This window comes from Phyllopteryx taeniolatus, chromosome 6, assembly GCF_024500385.1.
Source record: "Phyllopteryx taeniolatus isolate TA_2022b chromosome 6, UOR_Ptae_1.2, whole genome shotgun sequence".
Classification (NCBI taxonomy): Eukaryota; Metazoa; Chordata; class Actinopteri; order Syngnathiformes; family Syngnathidae; genus Phyllopteryx; species Phyllopteryx taeniolatus.
In genome coordinates this window covers 23,967,948-23,994,957 of record NC_084507.1, presented here as the reverse complement: position 1 = coordinate 23,994,957, position 27,010 = coordinate 23,967,948, and the positions used below count along the sequence as shown (strand labels likewise).

The following is a 27,010-nucleotide window of genomic DNA, read 5'->3' as shown; positions in this document are numbered from 1 at the left end:
CCTGCTGCACATCCTTCCCATCTCTATCCCTCTGTCTGGCCAGCCTGTGTAGATCCTTTTCTCCTTCTTTAGTGTCCAACCTGCCATACATGTCATCATATGCCTCTTGTTTGGCCTTTGCCACCTCTACCTTTGCTTTACGTTGCATCTCAATGTATTCCTTTCTCCTCTCCTCAGTCCTTTCAGTGTTCCGCTTCTTCTTAGCTAACCTCCTTCCTTGTATGATTTCCTGTACTTTGAGGGTCCACCACCAAGTCTCCTTCTCCCCTTTCCTGTCAGAAGATACACACAGTACTCTCCTGCCTGTCTCTCTGATCACCTTGGCTGTAGTGACTCAGTCTTCTGTAAACTCCTCTGTCCACAGAGAGCCTGTCTCACCTCTTCCCGAAAACACACTTCGTTTCTCAGCTTTCACCACATGGTTCTCTGCGCTGCCTTTGGCTTCTTAATCTTCCTCCCCAACACCAGAGTCATCTTAGACACCACCATCCTATGCTGTTTAGCCACACTCTCCCCTACCACTACCTTACAGTCAGTAAACCTTATTCAGATTACATTGTCTGCACAAGATGTAATCCACCTGCATGCTTCAACCTCTGCTCTTGTAGGTCACTTTATGTTCCTGTCTCTTCTGGAAAAAAGTGTTCACTACAGCCATTTCCATTCTTTTTGCAAAGTCTACCACCACTGTCCCTCCAAGTTCCTTTCCTGGATGCCGTACTTACCCATTACTTCGTCATCACCCCTTTTTCCTTCACCAACATGTCCATTACAATCTGCACCAATCACGACTCTCTCTCTGTCTGGGATGCTCAGAACTACTTCGTCTAGCTCCTTCCAGAATTTCTCTTTCACGTCTTGGTCCCATCCTACCTGTGGGGAATAGCCACTAATCACATTATACATAACGCCCTCAATTTCAAGTTTCAGCCTCATCACTCAATCTGATACTCTATTCACCTCCAAGACATTCTTAGCCAACTCTTCTTTAAAATAACCCCGACTCCATTTCTCTTCCCATCTACACCATGGTAAAATAATTTAAACCCCGCCCCTAAACTTCTAGCCTTACTGCTTTTCCACCTGATCTCCTGGACACACAATATATCAACCTTTCTCCTAATCATCATGTCAACCAACTCCCAAGATTTCCCTGTCATAGTCCCAATAGTCAAAGTCCCCACATTCAGTTCTAGCTTCTGTGCTTTCTTTTTCTCTTTCTGGCTAAGAACCAGCTTTCCACCTCTCCTTCATCTTCGACCCACAGTAACTGAATTTGCACCGGCGCCCTGCAGGTCAACGGCGCCGGGTGCGGACATTGTTAAACCGGGCCACGACCAATCCGGTATGGAATTCTTTAGATGAACGCTCATATTTGTTTAGCAAAGTTTTAAGCCGGATGCCCTTCATGACACAACCCTCTGCATTTATCCAGGCTTGGGAACGGCGTACAATTTCCACTGGCGTGTGCCCCCCATAGGACTGCATTAGTCCCCTTACCCACATGCAAACTGGAAACCCCAGGAAGCACTCTTGATGACTACAAAGCAACAAAGGAGAAAACAACCCAAATGCCCTCCAAGAGGCGGGGTTGTACATGGGCCAACTCGGACAGAACAAGTGGCAATGACTGGAACGGCTAACGATGAAAGTCCTCCGGATATACTTGCGGATGGAAGAAATTGATGTCACTCAGGGGTGCACCACGGGAGGAAGAATTGTAAAAGGCAAGACAGACAAGCAAACTCACGCTGCGCAACCAGATCAGACGACAGGGACTCAAAGCCAGGTTAGCAACCACAGCACTGCAGAACACAACAGTGCTGGGATGTCCGAAATGGTTGAAGAAAGTCCTGTGAGGGAGGTGGACCCAAGCAGAGAAGAGAGTAACACCTCTCAAGAATTAGTCCCCTCAAAGCTAACAGCAACCAGGCAGACCCTGTAAGGTCAAGTGGCCAAAGACAGAGCAGATTAGCAGAAACTTGACTCAGAGCTAGAGTCAAGTGCTGGAGCGGACATTGTGAGGACGAGTCAAGAGCAAAATCAACTTGTTTGGTGAGATCATCTTTGAAGAGTGCAAGGAGAGGTTTGCGGAAGTCAGGAAGAAGCAGCCGACGTCACGATAAAATCCTTCAATGACAATATATTTTCCCAAAAACTATCACAATAAACTATATTTTTTTAATGCCTCTAAAACCATTAAAAAATAAGGCCCGCCCTTATTATTTTTTTTTATATTTTTTGCTTTTAAATCATGATTATTATTTCCTCCTATTTCTCTATTAAATTGCTTTTCTTTACCTCTGTGTTATGGATCCCCCTGGGTCTGAAATAAAGGATAAAGAGCTGCAAGACTAGTGTGGTTTACATGGAGCCTTCTATTCTATTATATATTTCTATATAATCGGTTTAGATACGGTTTAGCCTAGCAAGCTAGTGCTAGCACTAACGGTTATACCGGCGTTATGTTGAATCATGCTCTAAAGTTTCCATGTGTGTGCAGTAATTTAATGGCAACAAAGTAATTCAACTACAGTATATCCATTATTTCTGTCATGTTGTTGATTAGAATCCATGACCTGACAAGAGCAGTGATTTCCAACCTTCATGGAGCGAAGGCACATATTTTACAATTGGAAAATCTCACGGCACACCAACAAATAAAAATGTCACAAAAGGTAGTACACAGTAATTGCTGTATGTACTTCCTGCCATCTAATAGAAGAGCATATATTTGTTCTGTCTGTCACTATGCCTCACTGCACAAATACAGGAACAAAGATGCATTATTTCTTGTAAATGAATATTTTTTTGAGCAGTGAAGTAAAATTGTATAATTTCCCAAGGCACACCTGAAGATTGCTCATGGCAGACTAATGTGCCACGGCACACGGGTTGGGAATCACTGGACTAAAGAATGAATACTTTTGAAGAGACTCATATACAGTACACAAGTATATCCAGTAAATGAACAAGTCATTTAAATAGACCCATTGCTCCATCTTGTGATCGGATCAGTGATCGTTTTTTTAAACTATCGGTGATCGACCCCAAAACTCCTGTCATCTCAATAAATTACAATAAATATATTCTATTATATTATTAAATTAGACAAAAAAATTATATATATATATACAACAAATAAAAATATATTTTATATATATATATATATAATACAACTGCCTGCATTAGCATTGCAAATGAGAATCAGCTCTCAGTTGCCTCACCTGGTTAAATGAAGGGTTAGGTTTTAAAGATATCAAAAATATTTCAAACTTAGATTAGGATATAAAATAAGACAAACTTGAAAGCTTGAAATAGCAGCATTTCCTTACATCCAGTAGGTGTCAGTAATGAGCAACAACAGCCTCATTTGCTTAAGCTATCCTTAACTATGAAGTGTGATGGAAACAACAAACCACATGGGCAACAGGAACCTTTTGCCACCAGGAACTCAAAAGTTCATGGGCTGGTTTGTGGAAAACCCCTATTTTCTGATCTTTCTCCATCTTTAACTCAACTTACCCACTGAGTCTCGTTCTCTCTCACCGGCTACGTTTCTCCTCATCTCAGTCTGGGCTCCGTGCTATCAGTGATTTAGTGATCAGTGATGCAGATTTGCTTGGCTGAAGGGGGTGGCTGAACTCGCATGTGATTGGTGGGTACGGTTCATCGCGACCGTAAAGCCTGTAATATGTTGCGGCGCCCCGTATGTCTTGAATCATAACCATTCTTTTTTTGGCTATGGTGTGGGTACGTACGGGACTGCTTATGGGTCCGGATGCAGACCGCCACCTCGCCACCATCAAGCTATATCCATATGGATGTATTATACTCCCCCCCAGTTGGCCAAGGCATGCACACATTACTGTACATTTTTATGAAGTACAATATTATTCCTGGATTTTCTTATTAAAAAAATACATTACAAACATTTGTGTTGGGTACTTTGGGAGGGTGGAACGGACTAATGGCATTTCAACTGCTTTCAATGGGGGAAGATTATTTGAAATACGAGTGTTTTGAGTTACCAGTGTGGTCACGAAACAAATTAAACTCATACTTCAAGGCACTGCTGTCTGTATATTCACTGCTGCATGAACTTTTTACATTTCCCATGAATTTCACCCAAAAGCCTCATATCCAAAACTTTTTTCTGACTAGTGTATGAGCTACTAGTTGGTTCTCAGCACTTTAAAAATGTAGAAAAATGCTGCACACCGTAGACTCATTGGTTACTGATGTAAATAATGTATATAAGAAATTTGAATAGGACTACTACTAACTTTATTTGACATTATTATTGAATTCATACTGAACACAATTGAGGTTAACACGGTGTGGCCCACTTTGAAAAAGGAATTCCCCACTCCTGATCTGGATGGACAATAGCCTGCAATGATCTATATGCGTGTATGCGTGTTACAACAACTCACGCAATAATCGTGTAGCATCATGAACTCACTCGATGAGCTTCAAGGCCGAAAGGGGATAGGTTTCAATGTTCCGCTTACCTTGAGATCACTGAACTTCTCATTGAAGTCCTCCTTCCTGGTGACATTAGAGAAGGAGCGTAGAGCTCCTGTCAGCCGCGGAGGAGACATTCTACGCACACGCCGTTTTCCAAATGCTGCCGTACGACAATAGCAAACCTAGGAGAGGAAAATGTACAGTCACGAGTCATTTATAAGAATACCATTTGAACGATTTAGACCGTGCCTGGACAGTAACGTAGCGTATTTGGAAGGTAATGATGTTTTATAACTGTTCCGAGTCCAAATCAAGTTTGACACAAGCTAATGTTAGCTTGACACGCCGACTGCCACTGCCTCGTCGATACGAGCCTACCGCTATGTTAGATACGCTTAACGCTTCAAGCCATAAAGGTGATAGCAAACCAGTCGTAGAGCGTATCGAACACTAACACGTTTTCATGCTGCGACACATACGTTTCAAAACACTTCTCACCGTGTGCCGCCAGTAACCAGTGAGCGACCGACCCGGCCGGCTGGCACGTCAACGAAAGTTCCATGGCGCAAAGAACTATGGGTGTGGTAGTTCTTCTGACTTCGACTGCCTCAAAGAGACAACAGAAGGGACTGCATTACCCATAGACCCAAGTATCACGTCATTCGAGGTTCGGCGTCAAGAGAAATCAATTGACGCGAGTTTCATTTGTTCTTTGACTGTGTGACCACGAAGAAATTTGTCTTATTTCTTTAAAGTTTTTAAAGCGCCCTGACACTGTTAATCTGAAAGTTTTTATTTGTGACGATAGTAAACTAAATGACTAATTTTGAATATTTAATTAACTTCGAAATAAAGAATGCATTCATTCATTCAACTTCATCCTTCTTTATGTTTGTTAGTTTTTCACTCACAAACAAATGTTTTCCAAATCTCCTCCCAGATTTTTGCCCTTCCAATTAGAATTAAATTCTGTATTCAGATCCATCAGATGAATTAACAATAATAAAAGCAATAAATTGATGAGTGTAAAATGCTTTTTTCCCTTGCAGCCTCAGACTGAAAAAGATTCACTTTATTTACTTGTTTTACTGTGCATTTTACTTGGTCTTTTATTTTATTTCCCGATCATTTTAGACGATGTTGTGCTGCTCACTCTCGTAAACTCTTCTTCTTTTCCTTTGGGCTTGTCCCGTTAGGGGTCGCCACAGCGCGTCATCCTTTTCCATGTAAGCCTATGTCCTGCATCATCCTCCTCTCGAACACCAACTGCCATCATGTCTTCCCTCACGACATCCATCAACCTTCTCTTGGGTCTTCCTCTCGCTCACTTGCCTGGCAGCTCCATCCTCATCATCCTCCGACCAATACACTCACTATTTCTCCTCTGGACGTGTCCAAACCATCCAAGTCTGCTCTCTCGAACTTTGTCTCCAAAACATCGAACCTCAGCTGTCCCTCTGATGAGCTCATTCTAATTTGATCCAACCCAGTCACTCCGAGAGCGAACCTCAACATCTTCATTTGCTGCTTCCTGTTGTCTCTTCAGTGCCACTGTCTCTAATCCGTGCATCATGGCCGGCCTCACCACTGTTTCATAAACTTTGCCCTTCATCCTATCAGAGACTCTTCTGTCACACAACACACCTGACACCTTCCTCCACCCGTTCCAACCTGCTTGGACCCGTTTCTTCACTTCCTGACCACACTCACCATTGCTCTGGAAGGTTGACCCCAAGTATCTGAAGTCCTCCACCCCTGCTCTCTCTTCTCCCTGTAGCCTCATTCTCCCCCCCCCCCCCACCCCTCTCATTCATGCACATATATTCTGTCTTACTTCGGCTAATCTTCATTCCTCTTCTTTCCAGTGCATGCCTCCATCTTTCTAACTGTTCCTCCAGCTGCTCCCTGCTTTCACTGCAGATCACAATGTCATCTGCAAACATCATGGTCCACGGGGATTCCAGTCTCGCCTCATCTGTCAGCCTATCCATCACCACTGCAAACAGGAAGGGGCTCAGGGCTGATCCCTGATGCAGTCCCACATCCACCTTAAATTCGTCTGTCGCACCTACAGCACACCTCACCGCTGTTCTGCTGCCCTCGTACATGTCCTGTATTATTCTAACATACTTTTCTGCCACTCCAGACCTCCGCATGCAGTACCACAGTTCCTCTCTGGGTACTCTGTCATAGGCTTTCTCTAGATCTACAAAGACACAATGAAGCTCCTTCTGACCTTCTCTGTACTTTTCCATCAACATCCTCAAGGCAAATACTGCATCTGTGGTACTCTTTCTAGGCATGAAACCATACTGTTGCTCGCAAATACCCACTTCTGTCCTGAGTCTAGCCTCCACTACTCTTTCCCATAACTTCATTGTGTGGCTCATCAACTTTATTCCTCTGTAGTTCCCACAGCTCTGCACATCACCTTTGTTCTTAAAAATGGGCACCAGTACACTTTTCCTCCATTCCTCAGGCATCTTCTCACGCGCTAGAATTCTAATGAACAAGCTGGTCAAAAACTCCAGAGCCACCTCTCCTAGATGCTTCCATTCCTCCACAGGAATGTCATCAGGACCAACTGCCTTTCCATTTTTCATCCCCTTACTAATCATTGCCACTTCCTGGTCCACCACACTTGCCTCTTCTACTCTCCCTTCTCTATCATTTTCCTCATTCATCAACTCATCGAAGTATTCTTTCCATCTAGCTAGCACACTGCTGGCACCAGTCAACATATTTCCATCTCTATCCTTAATCACCCTAACTTGCTGCACATCCTTCCATCTCTATCCCTCTGTCTGGCCAGCCTGTGTAGATCCTTTTCTCCTTCTTTAGTGTCCAACCTGCCATACATGTCATCATATAGGTCTTGTTTGGCCTTTGCCACTTCGACCTTTGCCACTTCTACCATTCTACATATGTCACATCTCAATGCATTCCTTTCGCCTCTCCTCGGTCCTCTCAGTGTCCCACTTCTTCTTAGCTAACCTTTTTTCTTGTATGATTTCCTGTACTGTGAGGTTCCACCACCAAGTCTCCTTCTCCCCTTTCCTGCCAGAAGATACACCAAGTACTCTCCTGCCTGCCTCTCTGATCACCTTGGCTGCAGTGGTCCAGTCTTCTGGAAGCTCCTCCCGTCCACCACCGAGAGCCTGTCTCACCTCTTCCCGAAAAACTGCACAACACTCGTCCTGTCTCAGCTTCACCACATGGTTCTCTTCTCTGCCTTTGTCTTCCTAATCTTCCTCCCCACCACCAGAGTCATCTTACACACCACCATCCTATGCTGTCTAGCCACACTCTCCCCTCCCACTACCTTACAGTTGGTAACCTCCTTCAGATGACATCGTCTGCACAAGATGTAATCCACCTGCGTGCTTCTACCTCCGCTCTTGTAGGTCACCCTATGTTTGTGCCTCTTCTGGAAAAAAGTGTTCACTACAGCCATTTGCACCCTTGTTGCAAAGTCTACAACCATCTGTCCCTCCAAGTTCCTTTCCTGTATGCCGTACTTACCCATCACTTCTTCATCACCCCTGTTTCCTTCACCAACATGTCCATTACAATCTGCACCAATTACGACTCTCTCAGAACTACTTCGTCTCGCTCCTTCTAGCACCTCGAGGTCACATCCTACCCGTGGAGCATAGCCACTAATCACATTACACATAACCCCCTCAATTTAAAATTTCAGCCTCATCACTCGATCTGATACTCTTTTCATCTCCAAGATATTCCCCGACTCCATTTCTCTTCCCATCTACACCATGGTCAAATAATTTAAACCCTGCCCTTAAACTTCTAGCCTTACTGCCTTTCCACCTGGTCTCCTGGACACACATTATATCAACCTTGCTACAAATAAATGAATACGTGGGAAACCATGTTAATGCATTGATCGCAATGAATCAATTACAAATGAATTATTCAATAAACTAGTGAGGATAAGCGGTACAGAAAATGGATGGGCGGATGAAATTTCCCTCCATTTTCTGAGCCGCTTATCCTCACTTGGGTCGCGGGAGTGCTGGAGCCTATCCCAGCTATCTTTGGGCACGAAGCGGGGTACACCCTGAACTGGTTGCCAGCCAATCGCAGGGGCACACATAAACAAAACAACCATTCGCACTCACATTCACACCTAAGGGCCATTTTAGAGTCTTCAGCCAACCTACCACGCATGTTTTGGGGATGTGGGAGGAAACCGGAGTGCCCGGAGAAAACCCACGGAGACATTGGGAGAACATGCAAACTCCACACAGGCGGGGCCGGGGATTGAACCCGGGTCCTCAGAACTGTGAGGCAGACGCTCTAACCAGTTGCCCACCGTAGATGATTTTCCTGTTTTGTATTGAATGTTATAAACAGTACGAGGAGAAGGACTCAACTGCAAAAGTCATTTCCAAAACTACACTGTGTAATAAACATGCAGGGTTTGGTACACAGGCAAACAATCAGCGAAGGCCATAGCATCAACAACGGGAGGCAAAAGGCAAGGTCGATTATCAAAACGGGGTCTAGGCTCTGAGTCAGAGACGTGGAAAACAAAGAATGCTCGAACGTGACGACGAGGTACAACAAACTGGCGACCAGATAGAATGAGATACAAGGTTAAAATGCATGGAATAATTAGATTAAACGAGGCGCAGGTGGAGAAGATGGACCAAAGTAGGGGGAAGCCAAAAACCACAACACACAAACATGACAAACATGCTCGCTCCCAGGTCCTCCCGCAGCGGCTCACCAGGGCCAATGAAGACACTGGGACAAGGGCAGGAAACAAAGAAGGTTGGTAACCATGCACAAAATGAAATGGTGACAGACCAGTGGATGCAGAGGGGAGAGAATTATGGGAATACTCCATCCACTAAAACCAACTTCTGAGCCCGGCCCGTGACTGAGGGTTCTGTGAGGCGAGACAAGGTCTCAAGTCTCTGGTTGAGCCTCTCAGACTGCTCATTGGTTTCGGGGTGAAATCCAGACAAGACGACGGTTGCTCCTATTTGGTTGCAGAACTCTTTCCAAAACTTAACTGGGGATCCCTGTCCGACACCACATCCTTAGGGAAGCCATAAATCCAGAAAACTTTTATTTATCAGAACCTCGGCTGTTGGTTTCGCAGAGGGGACTTTGGGTCAATGCCAATGGATATACAGCAGCTCAAATAAGTATTTTTAGCACGTCACCATTTTTCTCACTAAATATGAAAATTCCACCAGATGTTGGGAACAACCCAAGTAAAGTAGAACAAATAAGCTCTGAAATTAAGTTGTGTGTAATGCGGTGAAATGACACAGGGAAAAAGTATTGAACACGCCAACTGGTATTTATTTAATACTTTGTATAAAAGCCTTTGTTTGCAATGACAGCCTCAAGACGCCTCCTGTATGGAGAAACTAATCGCATGCATTGCTCTGGTGTGATTTTGGCCCATTCCTCCACACAAGCATGTTCCGTGGGCTTCTTTTATGGACCTTGAGTTTCAGTTCTTTCCATAAATTTTCAATTGGATTCAAGTCATGTCATTGGCTGGGCCATTCTAGCAGCTTTATTGATTTATTTCTTTATCTTTGAAACTAATTGAGAGTTTCCTTGGCAGTCTGTTTTGGATCATTATCCTGCTGAAATGTCCACCCTTGTTTTGTTTCATCCATGTAGATGGCAGCAGATCTTTCTCACGAATGTCTCGGTCGATTTGCCCATTCATCCTTCCTTCAATCGTGTGAAGTTTACCAGTAGCATTTTCGGAGAAGCATCCCCACACCATCATGTTCCCACCTCCGAACTTCACTGTTGGTATGTTGTTTGTAGGGTGATGTGCGGCGCCATGTCTCCTCCAAACGCGGTGTGCATTATGGCATCCAAAGAGTTCCAATTTTGCTCTCATCAGACCGGACTATATTCTCCCACTATTTAACTGGCTTCTCCAAACTTGAAATGAGCTTTGACATACTTTTGCAATTGGGCTCTTGCGTGACGAGCGTGCATACAGGCCTTGGCGGCGGCGTACATTACTCACTGTTCCTTTTGACAAGAGTACCTGCAAATTCCAGCCTTTCCACTTCCGTATTATGGCCCCAAACGTGCACACTGGAACATTCCAAAGCTTAGATAGGCGCCTGGAACCAATGCCATCCTTATGTTTTACAGGAATTACTTTGTGATGGTCTTGAGACAGCTCTCTGCTCTCATGAGATGAAGAAGAAGAAGAAGAAGAACTTTTTAATGTTATGAACATGCATGCATGCACGTGAAATGAGTTCTCTGCATTGAACCCATCGGAGTGAACACATACACGTGTTAGTGGAACACACTGGAGCGCCCGGGGGGCATTTCGGGGTATCGGTGTCTTGCTCAGGGACACCGCAGCCGTGAGAGCTGGAGGTGGCGGAAATGAAGATGTTGAGGCTGTGTCGAGGCGATCGGTGCTGAAACCGCTCTGCTCTCCCATCGAGGAACAAAGCAACTTCTTTGCGCGCTTCCACGCTCCTCGAAGTCGAAGGCTCCTACTGCGCAATGTTGGCGTCCGTCGTTTCTTCACCTTTGAGCAACGCGCGCAACCTTCTTTGTGAACATTTTCAAATGATCAGTGAACATTGAAGTCGCTCAAAAAGCAGTTTACAGTATGACCTGTGTCTGGCTGACACCTTTTCTCTTTTAAGGCTGGAGCCGTTCTGGGTTTAAAAAAAAACAACAACAAAACAACCCAAAACAAGAAGAAGAAGAAGAAGAAGAAGAAGAAGAACCCAGAACAAAACAAGTTAAAGGCTTCCCGTGGTCTAATGACGCATTTCCATCCAATTGTCCGCCCGATACGCCTTGACACGACTTGACTCGGGCACATCCTTGAACGCACGTCAGCTCCGTTGTTGTCCTCTCCGCCAACGCAAAAGACTTTGTTTTTTTTTTACACGTATATTACAGCAACATACCCGTCCGATGGAAGTTTCGTTTTGGTTTTGCAATAGTGACAGCTTTTGCCAAGTTGCATGCGGTATTTCAAATGACTACTTACAACGACATCAAATATTCATATTTTGGTATGGTGACACGTTTTCATCCACTGAATACATTCATTTCATCACGCCGACGGGTTTCCTTCCCGCAATCTCGTCTACGGCGAAGTGTGCAAAGAATTCGAGCGGAAACAGACGAGGGGCGATGTCAGCGGTGTCACAGGCTCCACTTGCAATGCAGCTCGACTCGCTTCAAGTCTCCGCTGCTGTGTGTGCTCAAGCCGCCTGTGTCGCCCCCCAGATGGATTTCTTCAAACTGCGTCCTGCCTGACGCGGATGCCCCTCCAGGTCCTCCATCATCGCCGTCATCATCTCCTCCCTCAGCCGAGGACCGTTCCATGTTCTTCTTGGCGCAGTGAGCCGGACACGCAGCATTTGTTGTCGTCGTCGTCGTTGTTGTTTGTGCCTCCCGGGTGTAAGGAAACAGTCGCCCAACCTGAAAGAGAAAACAACAATATACCGAGTCAGGGAATAACAAGGCTGTGCGCAGCGCGAAGATGATCTCCCATCATCTGACATCGAGGTGCAGGCTGCTCCTGCTGCTTTTGCACTGCGTGGGAGATTCCCACGGGATGCCGCACGTCCTGAGATTCGGTGAGCTATTTGGCATTACCTCAAAAGTTTCAATGCTGTTCGGCGCCATCCTCATCCTCATCCGCATCCGCATCCGAGGTGTTGTGACTACTTTCCCGCATCCAGGCAATTTGAATGAAGCTCTGTCTTTTAATGCCTGTGCCAATATGACAAAGTCGAAAATGGATATACTGTATCGGTTCAATGAAGATAAAGTCAAATCCCCCCAAATAACCTTGCTATCCGAACGAAGGCGTGTGTGCGTGTGCGTGTATCAACATTATTATCAGGCGAACAGCAGCGGCAGGAAGTCTGTAACCTGTTGCTATTTAGGTTTGAAATCAGCTGGTTCAAGTTTAGGTGGGATCAAATCCTCCGTGTGCCTACTGAGGGAGGGAGTGAGTTCACGTCTCTGCCTATTCTTTGAGTTTTTGCAAAGACATCATTTGTCATCCCATCAATTTTGTTTGACTTGCCAGTGAATTATTGCGTTGTGTAAATTGCCCCGTGAGAAGTGATTTTTTAACAGTATGTGTAAAGCACATGTGTAAAGCTAGGGAGGGAGGGAGGGACGGGGACGGGGACGGGGACGGGGGTGGGGGACGATTATGTGACTGAGAGTCTTTTGCACATAAAAAGGCTGTAATCCTTTTTTTGTTGAAGCAACTGCCAACAGAGTGTGCTACGTATGACTGCCAGCTGCATCTTGACTGACAGGCACCCTGATCAATAACATCCGATCTCGATTCTCTCCGAGCGGCTGTACCGCTTATCCGTTGGCAGATCTCAGATCTGTTTGTGCTTTTAAGGGGTGGGTTACGAATTGAACGTGAATTATTGGTGTTTCGGTTCTTGATTCACGCTCAAGTGGCGACATCGCATTCCTAATGACGTCGTCACGCCACGCTGATGTGTGCTGACATTTTCTTGCACTTGACAAAGTGCCAAAGAAGACAATCTCGCTGGGTTTAAACCCTGTTGGCGAATAGTCCTCTGACGTCCGTCCTTCCTTTCAGTCCTTGACTTCAACGACTTCTCTTTGAGAAGTGACCTCGAGAAGAAGGCCGTTAATGCAATAATCTTTGAAATAAATGCATTTGAACCATCTATTCATCAGGAGCTTGAAAAAGCTCACAAGCAATGGATGCCCGCAGGTGTGAATGATTGTTTGTCTATATGTGCCCTGCAATTGGCTGGCGAGCGGCTCAGGGTGGCCAGCACGCCCGCGACCCTCGTGAGGAGAAGCGCGGTGGAAAATGGATCGACGGATCAAGAAATTGTCAGAAAACAGAACATTTAGTCGAGCCCAAGCTCTGTCAGACAAGTGCTGAGCAAGACACAAAGGGATTTTTTTTTGGGGGGGGTGACATTTCCCATGCATATTAATATCGACCGAATATGTATTCCTAATATTTTTGACACTTGTGTATCTCAGTTGAGAGAACCCAAAATATGTGACGCAACTCTCAATGCAATGCAAACGTCAACCACTATAATATATATATATATATATATATATAGTTAAATGAATACCTCCGTTACAATGTGACTTAAAAGCTAAGCATCAATATCTTTGTTCAGATAGAATATTCGATACAGCTCTTGAAATAATATCATTCTATTTGATAAGCAGTCATAATGCGGCCGATCATTGTCTACGTTGAAGGGGCGGCTTTCCAAAAACAAGATTGTTCTGCAATCATCGTTGTGTGCATTCGCACCAAACTGTAATATTTTGGCTGTTGGGCCGAAGATTGCACAAAATACAAATACACAATTCAATACAAGGAATGCATATGAGCTTCCATACATCCGATCGACAAGCAATTCAACAAATCTGACTTGTGATACGTCTAATAACAGAAAATATAAGCCACAAGCATGTAACGTCTTCAACAAGAGACAATCGTGAAAAACTCTGCAGCTCTCTTCCGTTCTACATTTATTTGAGTGTTCAACTTTGACATTTTGATTGCAGTTCCATGACAACTTCATTCCGCATTTCAGTTGCGGTGGTTCGAAGGGTTGTGAACTTGTGGTTTGTGGCTCTTTTCACTGTGTCATATTAAGCCTTGTTTTCGATACCGCTCCATCTTGTTTTGCTTAGCAGGAGATTTTCAGATGAAAGAAAGAAATAACACACATGCCACTTTGAAGGATCTTTGAAGTTCAAGAACTACAAACTTGGCACTGCTGCTAAGAAATAACATGAAGTATTCTTTATCAAAGCTGATTCCTCAAGTCGTCGTTGACTCCCCACATGTCAGATGACGGGTCTGGCTGTATTTTTGGGGGAAATCAGTCTTTTTGCCCCCAGAACTTTCTCAGTCTTCACTGTGGGCCAAAACCAAATGCTGCACAAATTGTTATCCTTTTACAGAGTGCCACTCCATAACGTGTTCCTATTGCTGCGATATTATTGTTTCCAAAAACAACAGGCAGTCTAAGAAAACGAGAAATATTTTGTATTATCTTTTACTTCGACTTCCTATGATATCGCTCGTTTCTAGTGATTTGATCTTGTATTCTTCTTTTTCATTTGACATTTCTAGTCAGTCACGCATCCTATGGACCAGGATTTCTTTTTCCGAAATGAATTTCAAGTCAAGCCAAATCCCAATTCAAATCCCCACTCTTTTCTCATTGATTCTATGAACTGTGTATTCTTCTTGTATTTCTTACTTTGACAAATGTTATCGCACTTACAGTGACATAAGTGGAGCTGTCGCCTGGTTCGCTGGCTCTTTAAAAAGAGATTGTAATGTCGGCAACATAAACATGTTAACTGCTCCACTCCATGCTGGTCAAATAACTAAATAATCAAACTATCGTACTCTGGTTGAGGGGGAAACTCAATGACAGTTAAGCACGAGTGCCCAGACAATTCAATACTCAATGGCAACACTGAACACGAAAGTTCTGGAAAATAATGTCTGTCAAATTGTGAAATCTTTCTTGCCAGCAAGCAAGTGAAAAGTTTGTCAAGCATTAAAGCATTTTGGCAATGTCACTGCGTCTTGCGGCTCGTGCCGTTCAGAGCGACAACACGTTTGGATCCTTCTGTGTGGGGTCTTCCTATCATAGGGAATGAGAATTCACCAAGCGTTAGATTGTTGGCCCACAAATAGGGAACATCGGCTGAAAGGGGGCGCGAGTGAACAGAAAAGAGAGGAGGATATTTTCAGAGTCTTTTCCTGCGGTCCCATCCACTTGAACAGAAATGGCGCAGGACGTTCATTGCTTGCGCATATTTTGGCTACAATAACAGCAAGCTTAGCTATTTTATCCGCAGTTGCATTATAAATGATAAATATAGTTAAGTATTGTTGTAAAACACAACAAATGCATACTTTATAGTCTGTATTTGTATTGCTTGGCCTCAGCTGAAAGCTCTCATCTCATCTCCTGCATCCTCCTCCTCTCGAACACCAACTGCCATCATGTCTTCCCTCACGACATCCAGCAACCTTCTCTTTGCTCTTCCTCTCGCTCTCTTGCCTGGCAGCTCCATCCTCGTCATCATTCTACCAATATACTCCCTCTCTCTCCTCTGGACGTGTCCAAACCATCCAAGTCTGCTCTCTCGAACTTTGTCTCCAAAACATCGAACCTCAGCTGTCCCTCTGATGAGCTCATTTCTAATTTGATCCAACCCAATCACTCCGAGAGCGAACCTCAACATCTTCATTTGTGCTTCCTGTTGTCTCTTCAGTGCCACTGTCTCTAAATCCGTGCATCATGGCCGGCCTCACCACTGTTTTATAAACTTTGCCCTCCATCCTAGCAGAAACTCTTCTGTCACACAACACACCTGACACCTTCCTCCACCCTTTCCAACCTGCTTGGACCCGTTTCTTCACTTCCTGACCACACTCACCATTGCTCTGGACGCTTGACCCCAAGTATTTAAAGTCCTCCACCTTTAGCCTAACTCTCCCCCCTCCACCCCTCTCATTCATGCACATATATTCTGTCTTACTTCGGCTAATCTTCATTCCTTTCCTTTCCAGTGCATGCCTCCATCTTTCTAACTGTTCCTCCACCTGTTCCCTGCTTTCACAATGTCATTTGCAAACATCATGGCCCACAGGGATTCCAGTCTAACCTCATCTGTCAGCCTATCCATCACCACTGCAAACAGGAAGGGGCTCAGGGCTGATCCCTGATGCAGTCCCACCTCCACCTTAAATTCCTCTCTCACACCTACAGCACACCTCACCACTGTTCTGCTGCCCTCGTATTCTAACATACTTCTCTGCCACTCCAGACTTCCGCATGCACTACCACAGTTCCTCTCTGGGTACTCTGTCATATGCTTTCTCTAGATCCACAAAGACCTTCTGACCTTTTCTGTACTTTTCCATCAACATCCTCAAGGCAAATACTGCATCTGTGGTACTCTTTCTAGGCATGAAACCATACTGTTGCTCGCAAATACTCACTTCTGTCCTGAGTCTAGCCTCCACTACTCTTTCCCATAACTTCATTGTGTGGCTCATCCACTTTATTCCTCTGTAGTTCCCACAGCTCTGCACATCACCTTTGTTCTTAAAAATGGGCACCAGTACACTTTTCCTCCATTCCTCAGGCATCTTCTCACGCACTAGAATTCTAATGAACAAGCTGGTCAAAAACTCCACAGCCACCTCTCCAAGATGCTTCCATACCTCCACAGGAATGTCATCAGGACCAACTGCCTTTCCATTTTTCATCCTCTTTCATGCCTTTTTGAAAGTGTCCTTTTCAAATCTGCAGTAGAAGGTATTCAAGTCGTTGGCTAGTGTGCTATTGTTCTCAGCTTGGGGGTATCATTGCTTGTAATTTGTCAGCGATTGGAATGCATGCCAGACTGATTTAGAGTCATTAGTGCTAAACTGTTTTTCCAACTTTGCTGCATAGTTCCTCTTTGCAATGTTAATTTCTTAAGTCATCTGGTTTCTAGCTCGATTATACAGGGCCCTGTCCCCGCTCTGAAATGCGTCCTCCTTAGCTTGGCGAAGCTGCTTAAGTTTGGCAGTGAACCACGGCTTATTGTTGTTGAATGTGCAAAATGATTTTGTTGGTACACACACATCTTCACAGAAACTGATATAGGATGTGACAGTGTCCGTATATTCATCCAGGCTGCCAGCTGAATTTTCAAAGACACTCCAGTCTGTGTAGTCTAAACAGCTTTGAAGTTCCATCTTTGCCTCATTGGTCCACTTTTTCACTGTTTTCACCGTAGGCTTCGCACATTTAAGTTCTTGCCTGTACGTCGGTATTAAGTGAAATAAGCAGTGATCAGACGAGCCCAGGGTTGCACGAGGTATAGCACGGTATGAGTTTTTTACCGTAGTGTAGCAGTGGTCTAAAATGTTATTTTCCCTGGTAGGACAGTCGATGTGCTGCTTGTATTTAGGGAGTTCGTGGTTGAGTTTAGCTTTGTTAAAGTCCCCGAGAATAATGAGGGGTGAGTCCGGGTGTTTTTTTTCAATTTCGTTGACTTGTTCGGCGAGCGTTAGCAATGCAGTGTTCGTGTTTGCTTGAGGCGGAATGTAGACTCCAGCCAGTATGAATGATGGCGAGTAGAATGGCTTACAGTTCAAAAACAGCGACTCCAAATGCGGGCTGCAGTGTGTGCTGAGCTCCGTGACGTCCGTATACCATTTTTCGTCGATATAGAGGCATATCCCGCCGCCCTTTGTTTTCCCCGATGATTCCATGTGGCGGTCCGCTCGATGAATGTGGAAGCCGGGAAGCATGACGGCGCCATCGGGTACAGCGTCGCAAAGCCAGGTCTCCGTGAAGCACATGGCCGCGGAACGTCCGAAGTCTTTACGTGTCTTTAACAGAAGATGAAGCTCGTCCATTTTGTTGGGTAGGGAGCGTACATTCGCGAGGTGGATCGACGGGAACGCCAATCTGTGTCCTCTGTTGCGGCGTTTCACCTGAATGCCGGCCCGTTTCCCTCTGTGGCGCCGCTTCCGTCTCCATGCGCCGAAAACCGCGGACGCCGCTCCGGTGAGTAACTCGGGGAAAAAACTGAGCGGATTTGCGAAAGTTGGTGACAGAAAGTCCGGAGTAGCCTCCTTGATGGTTAGCAGGTCTCCCCTTGTGTAAGTGAGTCGTGTAAGGTCTCCAAAGACGGACGAAAAACACAAAAACAAAAACAATACTAGAGAGCGCGTTACCGAGGCGACCACACTGGTAGGCGCCATCTTGATATGTATCTTGATACTCCAGCCATTTCCATCCTTTTTGCCACCATCTGTCCTTCCAAGTTCCTTTCCTGGATGCCGTACTTACCCATTACTTCCTCATCACCCCTGTTTCCTTCACCAACATGTCCATTACAATCTGCACCAATCACATCCTACCTGTGGGGCATAGCCAATAATCACATTATATATAACATCTCATCACTCGATCTGTTACTCTTTCACCTCCCAAAACATTCTTAGCTACCGTATTTTCGCAACCATAAGGTGCACCGCATTAAAAGGCGCAGTCTCAGTTACGGGGTCTACTTCTGTATTTAACACATACGTAAGGTGCACCGTATTATTGGGCGCAGGCATGGTAAAACATACGCTAGCTTAAAACATACGCTAGCATGCATGCGAGTTCGGGCACACGGCTCGGAAACCACCAGCCTTGGGCATGGAGACTCGGCTTCCTAGCCTATCCGTGGGCCACCGCTAGGCGATCAGATTACTTCTTCATAAAAGTGACACGAAACACTCAAAGTACACGTCATGTAAAGTTTCCCTAACTTGTTTGTTATTTCAGGTAGTGATAATCTATAGGGGCTTTCCCATCGCAGGAACCTTTGCGGGAACTTTCCTTGCTCCCCTTTAGCCCGAGTTCCCCCTGTGTCTCCACTGAAAAAACTACCAGGGTATAGAAGGTTGCCCCTGGATTATTTAGTTCCTCCTGGCGGGTAGGACCTTCCTAGAGCTACCAGGAACTGTTTGAGGGGGTGGCTTGTGCTGACAAACGATTGGTTTACAGAATCAGAATCAGAATCCTCTTTATTTGCCAAGTATGTCCAAAAAACACACAAGGAATTTGTCTCCGGTAGTCGGAGCCGCTCTCGTACGACAACAGACAGTCAATTGACAGAGAACACTTTGGAGACATGAAGACATTGAGAAAAACAGTCGCTGAGCAATAAAGGGTTGCAAGCTATCCGGTAATGCCGGTATAAATATGATTATTATTTGTGTTTTTTGACAATTGTGCAAAAAGATGCAGAGTCCTCTAGCTCTTAGAGCAGTTTGAATGACTCGTATTGCAGTAGTCCGACGCAATGAGCATTGTGCAAAGGGCGCCGAGACTTCAAGGAGTGGATGCAGATGCTGGAGACGTTTACTTTTTCATTTACAAAGCTGCTATTACCGGATGCACTTGATGCAATGCTCGAAAGAAGTTTTTCTTTTTTGAGAAATCTGCAAACATTTCAACAATTGCGTTTTTTTCCTGTGAATATGGTGTGCTGTGTGTACATTAATGAGGGGAAAAAATGTACTTCAATGATTTCAGTATAACTCGTCCAATTCACTCATGTCATGTCATAAATCATCTACATTCGCGGCATACGTCTGTCTCGTGTGCTATGTGTGACTGATCTGCCTGGCGACTCTTCATGATGGCGGGGGGGACAGATTTGGGGAGCGGGTGGGACCCTCTCCTCCAACTACCGGTCGGACAAAAACGACAGCAAGTTCATTTGTAAGCACTGTAAAATAATCCTGATTCATCTGATTCACTGCTCGCTCTCTCCGTTCACTGTCTCACAACAGCGTACTTGTGGTATTCTCCCACTGAGAGTCTGAGACTGTCTGAGAGCAAAGCAGCAGTGACAGCAGACAGCAGCAGAGGCCCGGCCTCAACATATACAGTATTTTCTCTTAGAATTCATGATGTTGTTGTGTTGTTGGCATGGTGTCAAAAATGCATGGATGGATTTCATTTAGTTTCCCTCAAAGCACACGGATGGTTAATGTGATATGTTTTCGAGTTCGACCCTTCTTAGCGGAAGCTTATTCAGTAAGCGTGTGCGCTATCACGTTCACAAGTGAGTTATTGTTTGTCTCTGATCTTAATCTTGCAAATCCTCATTCCCATTCAAACTACAACAGCACCAAGCCAGAATGTGATGCTCCATTCAGCATGCGCTAAATAGAGGAGACAGATTGAAAATCCTCATGCTTGTCTGCATTTCTGGCTATTTGTTTACCCACTTTACATTGGCCCTACTAAGCAGTATTAGAAAACACATTGAAATCAAAGGTTATGTAGTGGGTATCATTAAATGCAGGATGACTGAACTCCATCTGACCTCATCTGATTTCATGGTGCTGCGTCAAATATCAAAAAAACATTTTCAAAGTCAGAATCAATTTCTTACACTTTTTGATTCAGTCTTTTTTTGTGTTAGGTAAAGGGAATTGATAGATGAATTCCTGGTGGAAATCCATCCATCCATCCATTTTGTGAGCCGCTTCTCCTCACGAGGGTCGCGGGCGTGCCGGAGCCTATCCCAGCTGTCATCGGGCAGGAGGCGGGGTACAACCCTGAACTGGTTGCCAGCCAATCGCAGGGCACATACAAACAAACAACCAGTCGCACTCACATTCACACCTACGGGCAGGAAGGTGGGAGGAAACCGAAGTGCCCGGAGAAAACCCACGCAGACACGGGGAGAACATGCAAACTCCACGCAGGCGGGGCCGGGGATTGAACCCCGGACCTCAGAACTGCGAGGTAGACGCTCTAACCAGTCGGCCACCGTGCCGGTGGAAAACTAGAAAACAACTAACCAATTTCTAACAGGACTATACCCTTGCTGCCATGGCTGATTTCAAACTAAAGGATCAGCATAATGAACAACAAAAACAAATGTCACAACAAATCAACAGGAATCAAAACAACGACTTTCACTGTTGTGCCTGGTGGCGGTATTAACAGAGAATTTATTTGAAGATCTCGAGATGGACAATTTTTCCCCAATCAAGGGCCGTTGTAAATGAAACCATATGTGGCTGCACATTGCAAATGTTTGTTTTCATTTTATTGCCAGCGGTGCTGTCTGGAAAGCAGTTTTAATGACATTGCGATAAGGACACACAATAAAGACATTTGTATTTCATTCCGCTGTAACGGCAGGACGATAAACAAGCTGTGCACCACGTGATTCATTGAACTACATGTTGGCCCACTCACCTGAGAAGACATAAATCCCTCATGTACTCCAGGGTCTTGTAACCATCATCTGACACGAGTCATTCTGACCTGCTTCATATTGGAATGACTGTAAAGTATGCAGTTTCAACGTCAATAAGCATGAGAGTTGTATTGCCTTTGGCTCGTTGTTGGTTGTTTCATGGATTTATTTGGGACTGGTCTGGGCGCTGCGGTCGGGCTCGGGATCTGATGGTGTCACCCTTTCTTGATGTGCTGGCTCAGCAACTCTGTCCACCGGTTAACTAACATGCATGTGATATGGTGTTCATTCTCTAATAAGTTCGATAGACACACGATAGACTTTAATTACTTGTGCTGGGATCACTAATAACAACACAGGTTATACTAACATATCAACTCACAGGTTCTTACAGGTGTATAAACACTAAAAAAAGAATCCTACCGCACCACTCGACAGTAGCACTGCCTTGCTCATTTTCCCACATCCTGTCCTGCCGTTTTCTGTTCTCTCTGAGTTACGACCCTGTTTAGGGTCGCGGGGCACTGGAGCCTATCCCAGCTGACTTCGGGCAGAAGGCGGACTACACCCTGAACTGGTCACCAGTGAGTCACAGGGCACATATAGACACGCACAACCATTCACACTCACATTCACACCGTCACTGAGTAGGAACTGAACCCACGCTGCCCACACCGAAGTGAGGCAAGTGGACCACTACACCATCTGTGACCAGAGTAAAAACGGAACAGCCAAAGTCAAGTCAATGTATAACTGTACCTATTGCTACCTGGTGGAACCACTGGGCATTACAGGACAACCTGCTTCTGTACAAATCTTTGGTGTGCCGGATGTGGCCCGCGGGCCGTAGCTTGCCCACCCCTGATCTAAACTGTCCCACTATAGTTCTGCTGTGGTTTTCATCCCTAGTCCTCTTGTCCACTCTGTCCTTCTGTCTGTCCCCTAAAAGCCTTTTCTGTCCAGCTGCGTTTTCAATAAACATCAGAATAATAAAAAAATTAAAAACAAGCAGCGGGAGTATTTCAAACTGTTCCAGCACAAAGGCATACAGATCCACCATCCTGCAAGGCCATGCAACTGAAAAGGACAGAAAAATAAATAAATAAATAGGCTGGGCTTCCCATGGGCTCACCACCTGTTGGAGGGGCCATTGGGGTCAGGTGCAGTGTGAGCTGGGCGGTGGCCGAAGGCGGGGACCTTGGCGATCCGATCCCTGGCGACAGAAGCTGGCTCTAAAGTTGCGTAATGTCACCTCTCTGGCAGGGAAGGAGCCCGAGCTGGTGTGTGAGGTCGAGAAGTTCCGACTAGATATTGTCGGACTCTGGTACCAGTCCTCTCAACAGGGGTTGGACTCTCTTCCACTCTGGAGTTGCCCACGGTGAGAGGCGCCGAGCAGGTGTGGGTATACGTTGGGGTTCACCCCGGTGGACGAGAGGGTAGCCTCCCTCCGCCTTCAGGTTGGGGGGACGGGTCCTGACTGTTGTTTGTGCGTATGCACCAAACAGCAGTTCAGAGGACCCACCCTTTTGGGAGTCCTTAGAGGGGGTCCTGGAGAGCGCTCCCGCTGGGGACTCCATCGTTCTGCTGGGGGACTTCAATGCTCACGTGGGCAATGACAGTGAGACCTGGAAGGTCGTGATTGGGAGGAATGCCCCCCCGATCAGAACCCGAGCGGTGTTCTGTTATTGGACTTCTGTGCGCATCACGGATTGTCCATAACGAACACCCTGTTCAAGCATAAGGGTGTCCACACGTGCACTTGGCACCAGGACACCCTAGGTCGCAGTTCGATGATCGACTTGGCGGTCGTGTCATCGGACTTGCGGCCACGCCTGTCTTGGACACTCTGGCGAAGAGAGGGGCGGAGCTGTCAACTGATCACCACCTGGTGTTGAGTTGGCTCCGATGGTGGCAGAAGATGCCGGTCCGACGTGGCAGGCCCAAAGGGTCTGCTGGGAACGTCTGGCAGAATCCCCTGTCAGAAGGAGTTTCAAATCCCACCTCCGACAGAACTTTGCTCATGTTCCGGGGGAGGCGGGGGACATCGAGTCCGAGTGGACCATGTTCCGCGGCTCCATTGCTGAGGCGGCCGACCGGAGCTGTGGCCGTAAGGTGGTCGGTGCCTGTCGTGGCGGCAATCCCCGAACCCGTCAAGCTGAAGAAGGAGTCCTATCGGGCTTTTTTGGCCGGTGGGACTCCTGAGGCAGCTGATGTGTACGGGCTGGCCAAGCGGAATGAAGCTTTGGTGGTCGCTGAAGCAAAAACTCGGGCATGGGTGGAGTTCGTTGAGGGTTAGTGACGTCGTCATATGCAAGAATGTTTGCGCCGCTTTGAAAGGAAATGAACGAACCCACTTCGATTGGAGAGGATTGAAGTCGGCTGTGTTGACGCCAACTCCCGCGCAGATGTTCCATTTAAAGTACGCTGGGGGTACACTGGTCCACTAAATGATTAGCCCACTTTTATTATTTTAAATCACCCCATTGGCCAGCACGCAGCTCTGGGGGAGGGGGCGGGACATATGCAAGAACCATCATGGATGGGTGGAGATACATTCATGAGGTCCGCGAACATATTCAAGTGGCCGGTGGTTAGCACCAACTCATCCTGTATTGAATCACGTTGTCTTTTGCCACACTGGCAAGTGACAATAATCAGTAGATAAACAGTAATCTGCATTTTATTTTATTTTTTTTTACAATAAGCTTTAATGCAAAATAATTTTTTTTGTTTTTTTTGTTTTTGCCCAGTGGTTCCACCAGGTTGCGCAGTAGGTCCAGTGATACATTGACTTGACTTTGGCTGTTCTGTTTTTACTCTGCTACTGCTCTGAAGCCTTCTTCAAACTTGAGTGGGCCAAAGAAAAGAAACGTCGACGGTCAGTGCCGAGTGTTTAATACAAAATACTTTTTCACTGAAGTCCGTTCAAAGGCTGTATGTCTAATTTGTTAAGAAACCATTGCGGTTTGAGAGGAATATAACATCAGCTGTCACTTTTCTACCAAGCATGCTGATTATGCTCACAGCCAATCAACGCAGGAGCTGATGGCTATGGCTCAGCGGTGAAAATCAAGCAAAACACCTTTATCTGACAAACTGCCATCCAAGATTCAGTCGCACGAGCACCACGGGAGCTGCAGATGGAACTGATTGATCTCCAGTGTGATACTGTCTTAAAAGAGAAGTTCAACTCTCAAACCCGATGAGTTTTAGGCTTCATTAAGCGCAGACAATTTTCCCAAAATCCGGAAGATGGCGCAGAGGATGCTGTGATGAAGACCAGCAAAACATCCTGCAGATGAACACCTCACATGTGTTCTGAGAATTGCCACAACAAAACTAACACCAGACTTTGATGCACTGGCAAAAAAAAGGTGATCAACAAAAACCTACTGTTCCCATTAAGAGTAAATCAAAGTATTAACACTACAATGCCTTTTTTTTTTTTTTTTTAATATGTCAGCATCTGGTTGTGGCTTGGCAACACGTTCCAAAACAGCTGGGACAGGCTCATGTTTACCACCGTGTTACATCACCTTTTCTTTGAACAACAGTCACAAAACGTTTGGGAACCGAGGACACGAATTGTTGAAGCTTTCCCATTCTTGCTCGATGAGCATTCTTCAACTTTTTTGCCACACGTCCCACCTTTTCTGGGACGTGTGGCAGCCATAGAATTCTAAGTTAATGATGATTTGCTAAAAACAATACAGTTGATCAGTTGGAACATTCAATATCTTGTCTATGTAATGTATTCAATTCAATATAGGTTGAACGTGATTTGCAAATCACAACATCCCAACTTCATTGGAATAGGGGTTGTACAATATTAGAGCATACTTGAAAGTAGTACTCATCTATTAGAAGAGCCAAGGGCTGACTTTGGAATTGCGGAACAGTTGACCGTTTATGGATAGTTTGTCCACAATCAGCGTTTTCCTTGTTGCCCGTTTTTTGTTCCCTACCATTTAAATATTTGACAAAATTATTGGAAGAGAGCATATTTCATTGTTATTCTAGCTACATCTATTCTAAATATATAACAAAATGTTTTATCTTCCAAAAACAAGCCCAAAACTAAGGATAACTACTGTGTTGAGCAAGTCTTTTCTAGGACCCGGAGCTGTTTCGACCTACCAAAAGGTCATGACACCGAGCTTCACCCAAGTCATTCCAATTCACTTATCTCAATATTGTCCAATGGTCAAGACTTCCTCCACTTCACACTGGAACTAGTTACCCAAGTAACTTGGACCGAGACATTGTTGACGCACCGTATGCAATATGTTCTCCGTAGCATGTCCCTCACAGCCACATTCAACCAAACTTATCTGGCCAAAATGATGATGATTTCACCATTCTCATACTGGATACAGTATTTGATAATATTAGCGGAGTCTTGCCTTCGCAGGAACTCATGATGCAAGGCCTCCACCTAAGCTTTAGCTCAGACATTTGAATGTTTGATGCAGATGACAATGATGATAATATTCAAAACTGACTTGCCCCATGACACTTATTCTATTGGGGAAGACCGACCAACTTTCTTGCAGCTACTTATGCAAATTCACATTTGTTCGTAATAGTAATCATTTTCCCCATCTTAAAAATAGCTGGACAAACTGCGATTATGAAGCATTCAATTCTATAGTAATTTAAGACAGTCACGACGAGACCAGGTGTGTCAGTGTGGAAATGGTGTACAGTATGTATTGACAATATATTGTACATAGGGCATATTGGGTGGTGTTAAGAATGAAATAACTAATGACCAGATAGATGGTATTCTATAATAAGATAACATAGCGATATGTTGTGCTCATATCTCCACTGTCAGAGAGATTGTGTTCCAACACCGGAGCTGGCTAGATTGTGAACGCAAGCTTCTGATGATTGAAAATGCCGGTGACTGTTCTCGTCAATAGCTCATTTGGAAGGGGTTATGAATCCAAATGATCTTGCTCTCACCAATATCACAAAAGAAAGAATAGTCCTAATAATCTTCAAGAAGAAATCGATGACAGAATGCTTCGCCGCAGAGAAAAATACCAGCGTCAGCGGCGCTCTTGACACGACATGTTATTAGTACCGGGACGGCGCAAATAATTGGAAAATTGTGAAGGAAGAAAGCTAAGTGTATTTATTCATTGACTCGTTTACAGCTGTTGCTCACAGCACGTGATTACACAGATACGCACGATACACTATTTATTTATATTTACAGATTGACTTCATCAGACAGATGGGGGGGGGGGGGGGGGGTCAAGGAGAACAAGGGGGCTGCTGCCTCAAAAGACTGCCTGGGGGTATGTACAGAAAATATTTGGATTGAATTTTATAGGGTACAGGGTTAGTGTACTTCCTGCAAAAGCAATTATGGTATGCTTTTCACAATGAGGAGTAGTAGTCGTTCCATGCTTTTCCTTTTGGGTTCATTTTCATCTTTCTTTTCTTTTGGACTCCAATTTAAATATTTGAGGTTATAGTCATGATAACCGGTTTGGGGTTAACTTCTCATCTGTTATTGATTCTTGTGTACTATATTGGTGTATTTTATTGTTACTATATTCATTTGAATTTTTGTTTTTTTTTACCCAGTGTAGGTGACATTAAGTGACTTGAAAGACGGCCAAAATAAAATGCAACGTTGATATAATTCCAAAATATAAGCTTTGCAAACTGGTTCCTATCACAAAATGTTGTTTCCGTTTCATACGGGCAAATGTAAAAGTAGCTG

General features: G+C 45.0%; 2 protein-coding genes across 8 annotated transcripts in view; one reads left to right on the top strand and one right to left on the bottom strand.

Annotated features, from left to right (window-relative positions):
- ascc3 (activating signal cointegrator 1 complex subunit 3) overlaps positions 1-5,103 on the bottom strand; it is a 116,979-nt gene extending 111,876 nt beyond the window's left edge. For 3 of the 6 annotated variants that reach the window (XM_061775442.1, XM_061775444.1, XM_061775445.1), the window contains exons 1-2: positions 4,969-5,102; positions 4,515-4,652 (exon numbers count right to left, since the gene is read on the bottom strand). In XM_061775442.1, the coding sequence (XP_061631426.1) occupies positions 4,515-4,604 (90 nt within the window). In that variant the 5' untranslated portion in view covers positions 4,605-4,652; positions 4,969-5,102. Of the gene's footprint in view, positions 1-4,514; positions 4,653-4,949 lie in introns of all 6 variants that reach the window. The other 3 variants (XR_009788806.1, XM_061775447.1, XM_061775443.1) reach the window with 2 other exon arrangements.
- Positions 5,104-11,920: 6,817 nt separating this feature from the next.
- The window catches only part of LOC133479713 (glutamate receptor ionotropic, kainate 2), a 180,507-nt gene continuing 165,417 nt past the window's right edge, over positions 11,921-27,010 (top strand). For both annotated transcript variants that reach the window (XM_061777034.1, XM_061777033.1), the window contains exon 1: positions 11,921-12,086. In XM_061777034.1, the coding sequence (XP_061633018.1) occupies positions 11,990-12,086 (97 nt within the window). In that variant the 5' untranslated portion in view covers positions 11,921-11,989. The remainder of the gene's footprint in view (positions 12,087-27,010) is intronic.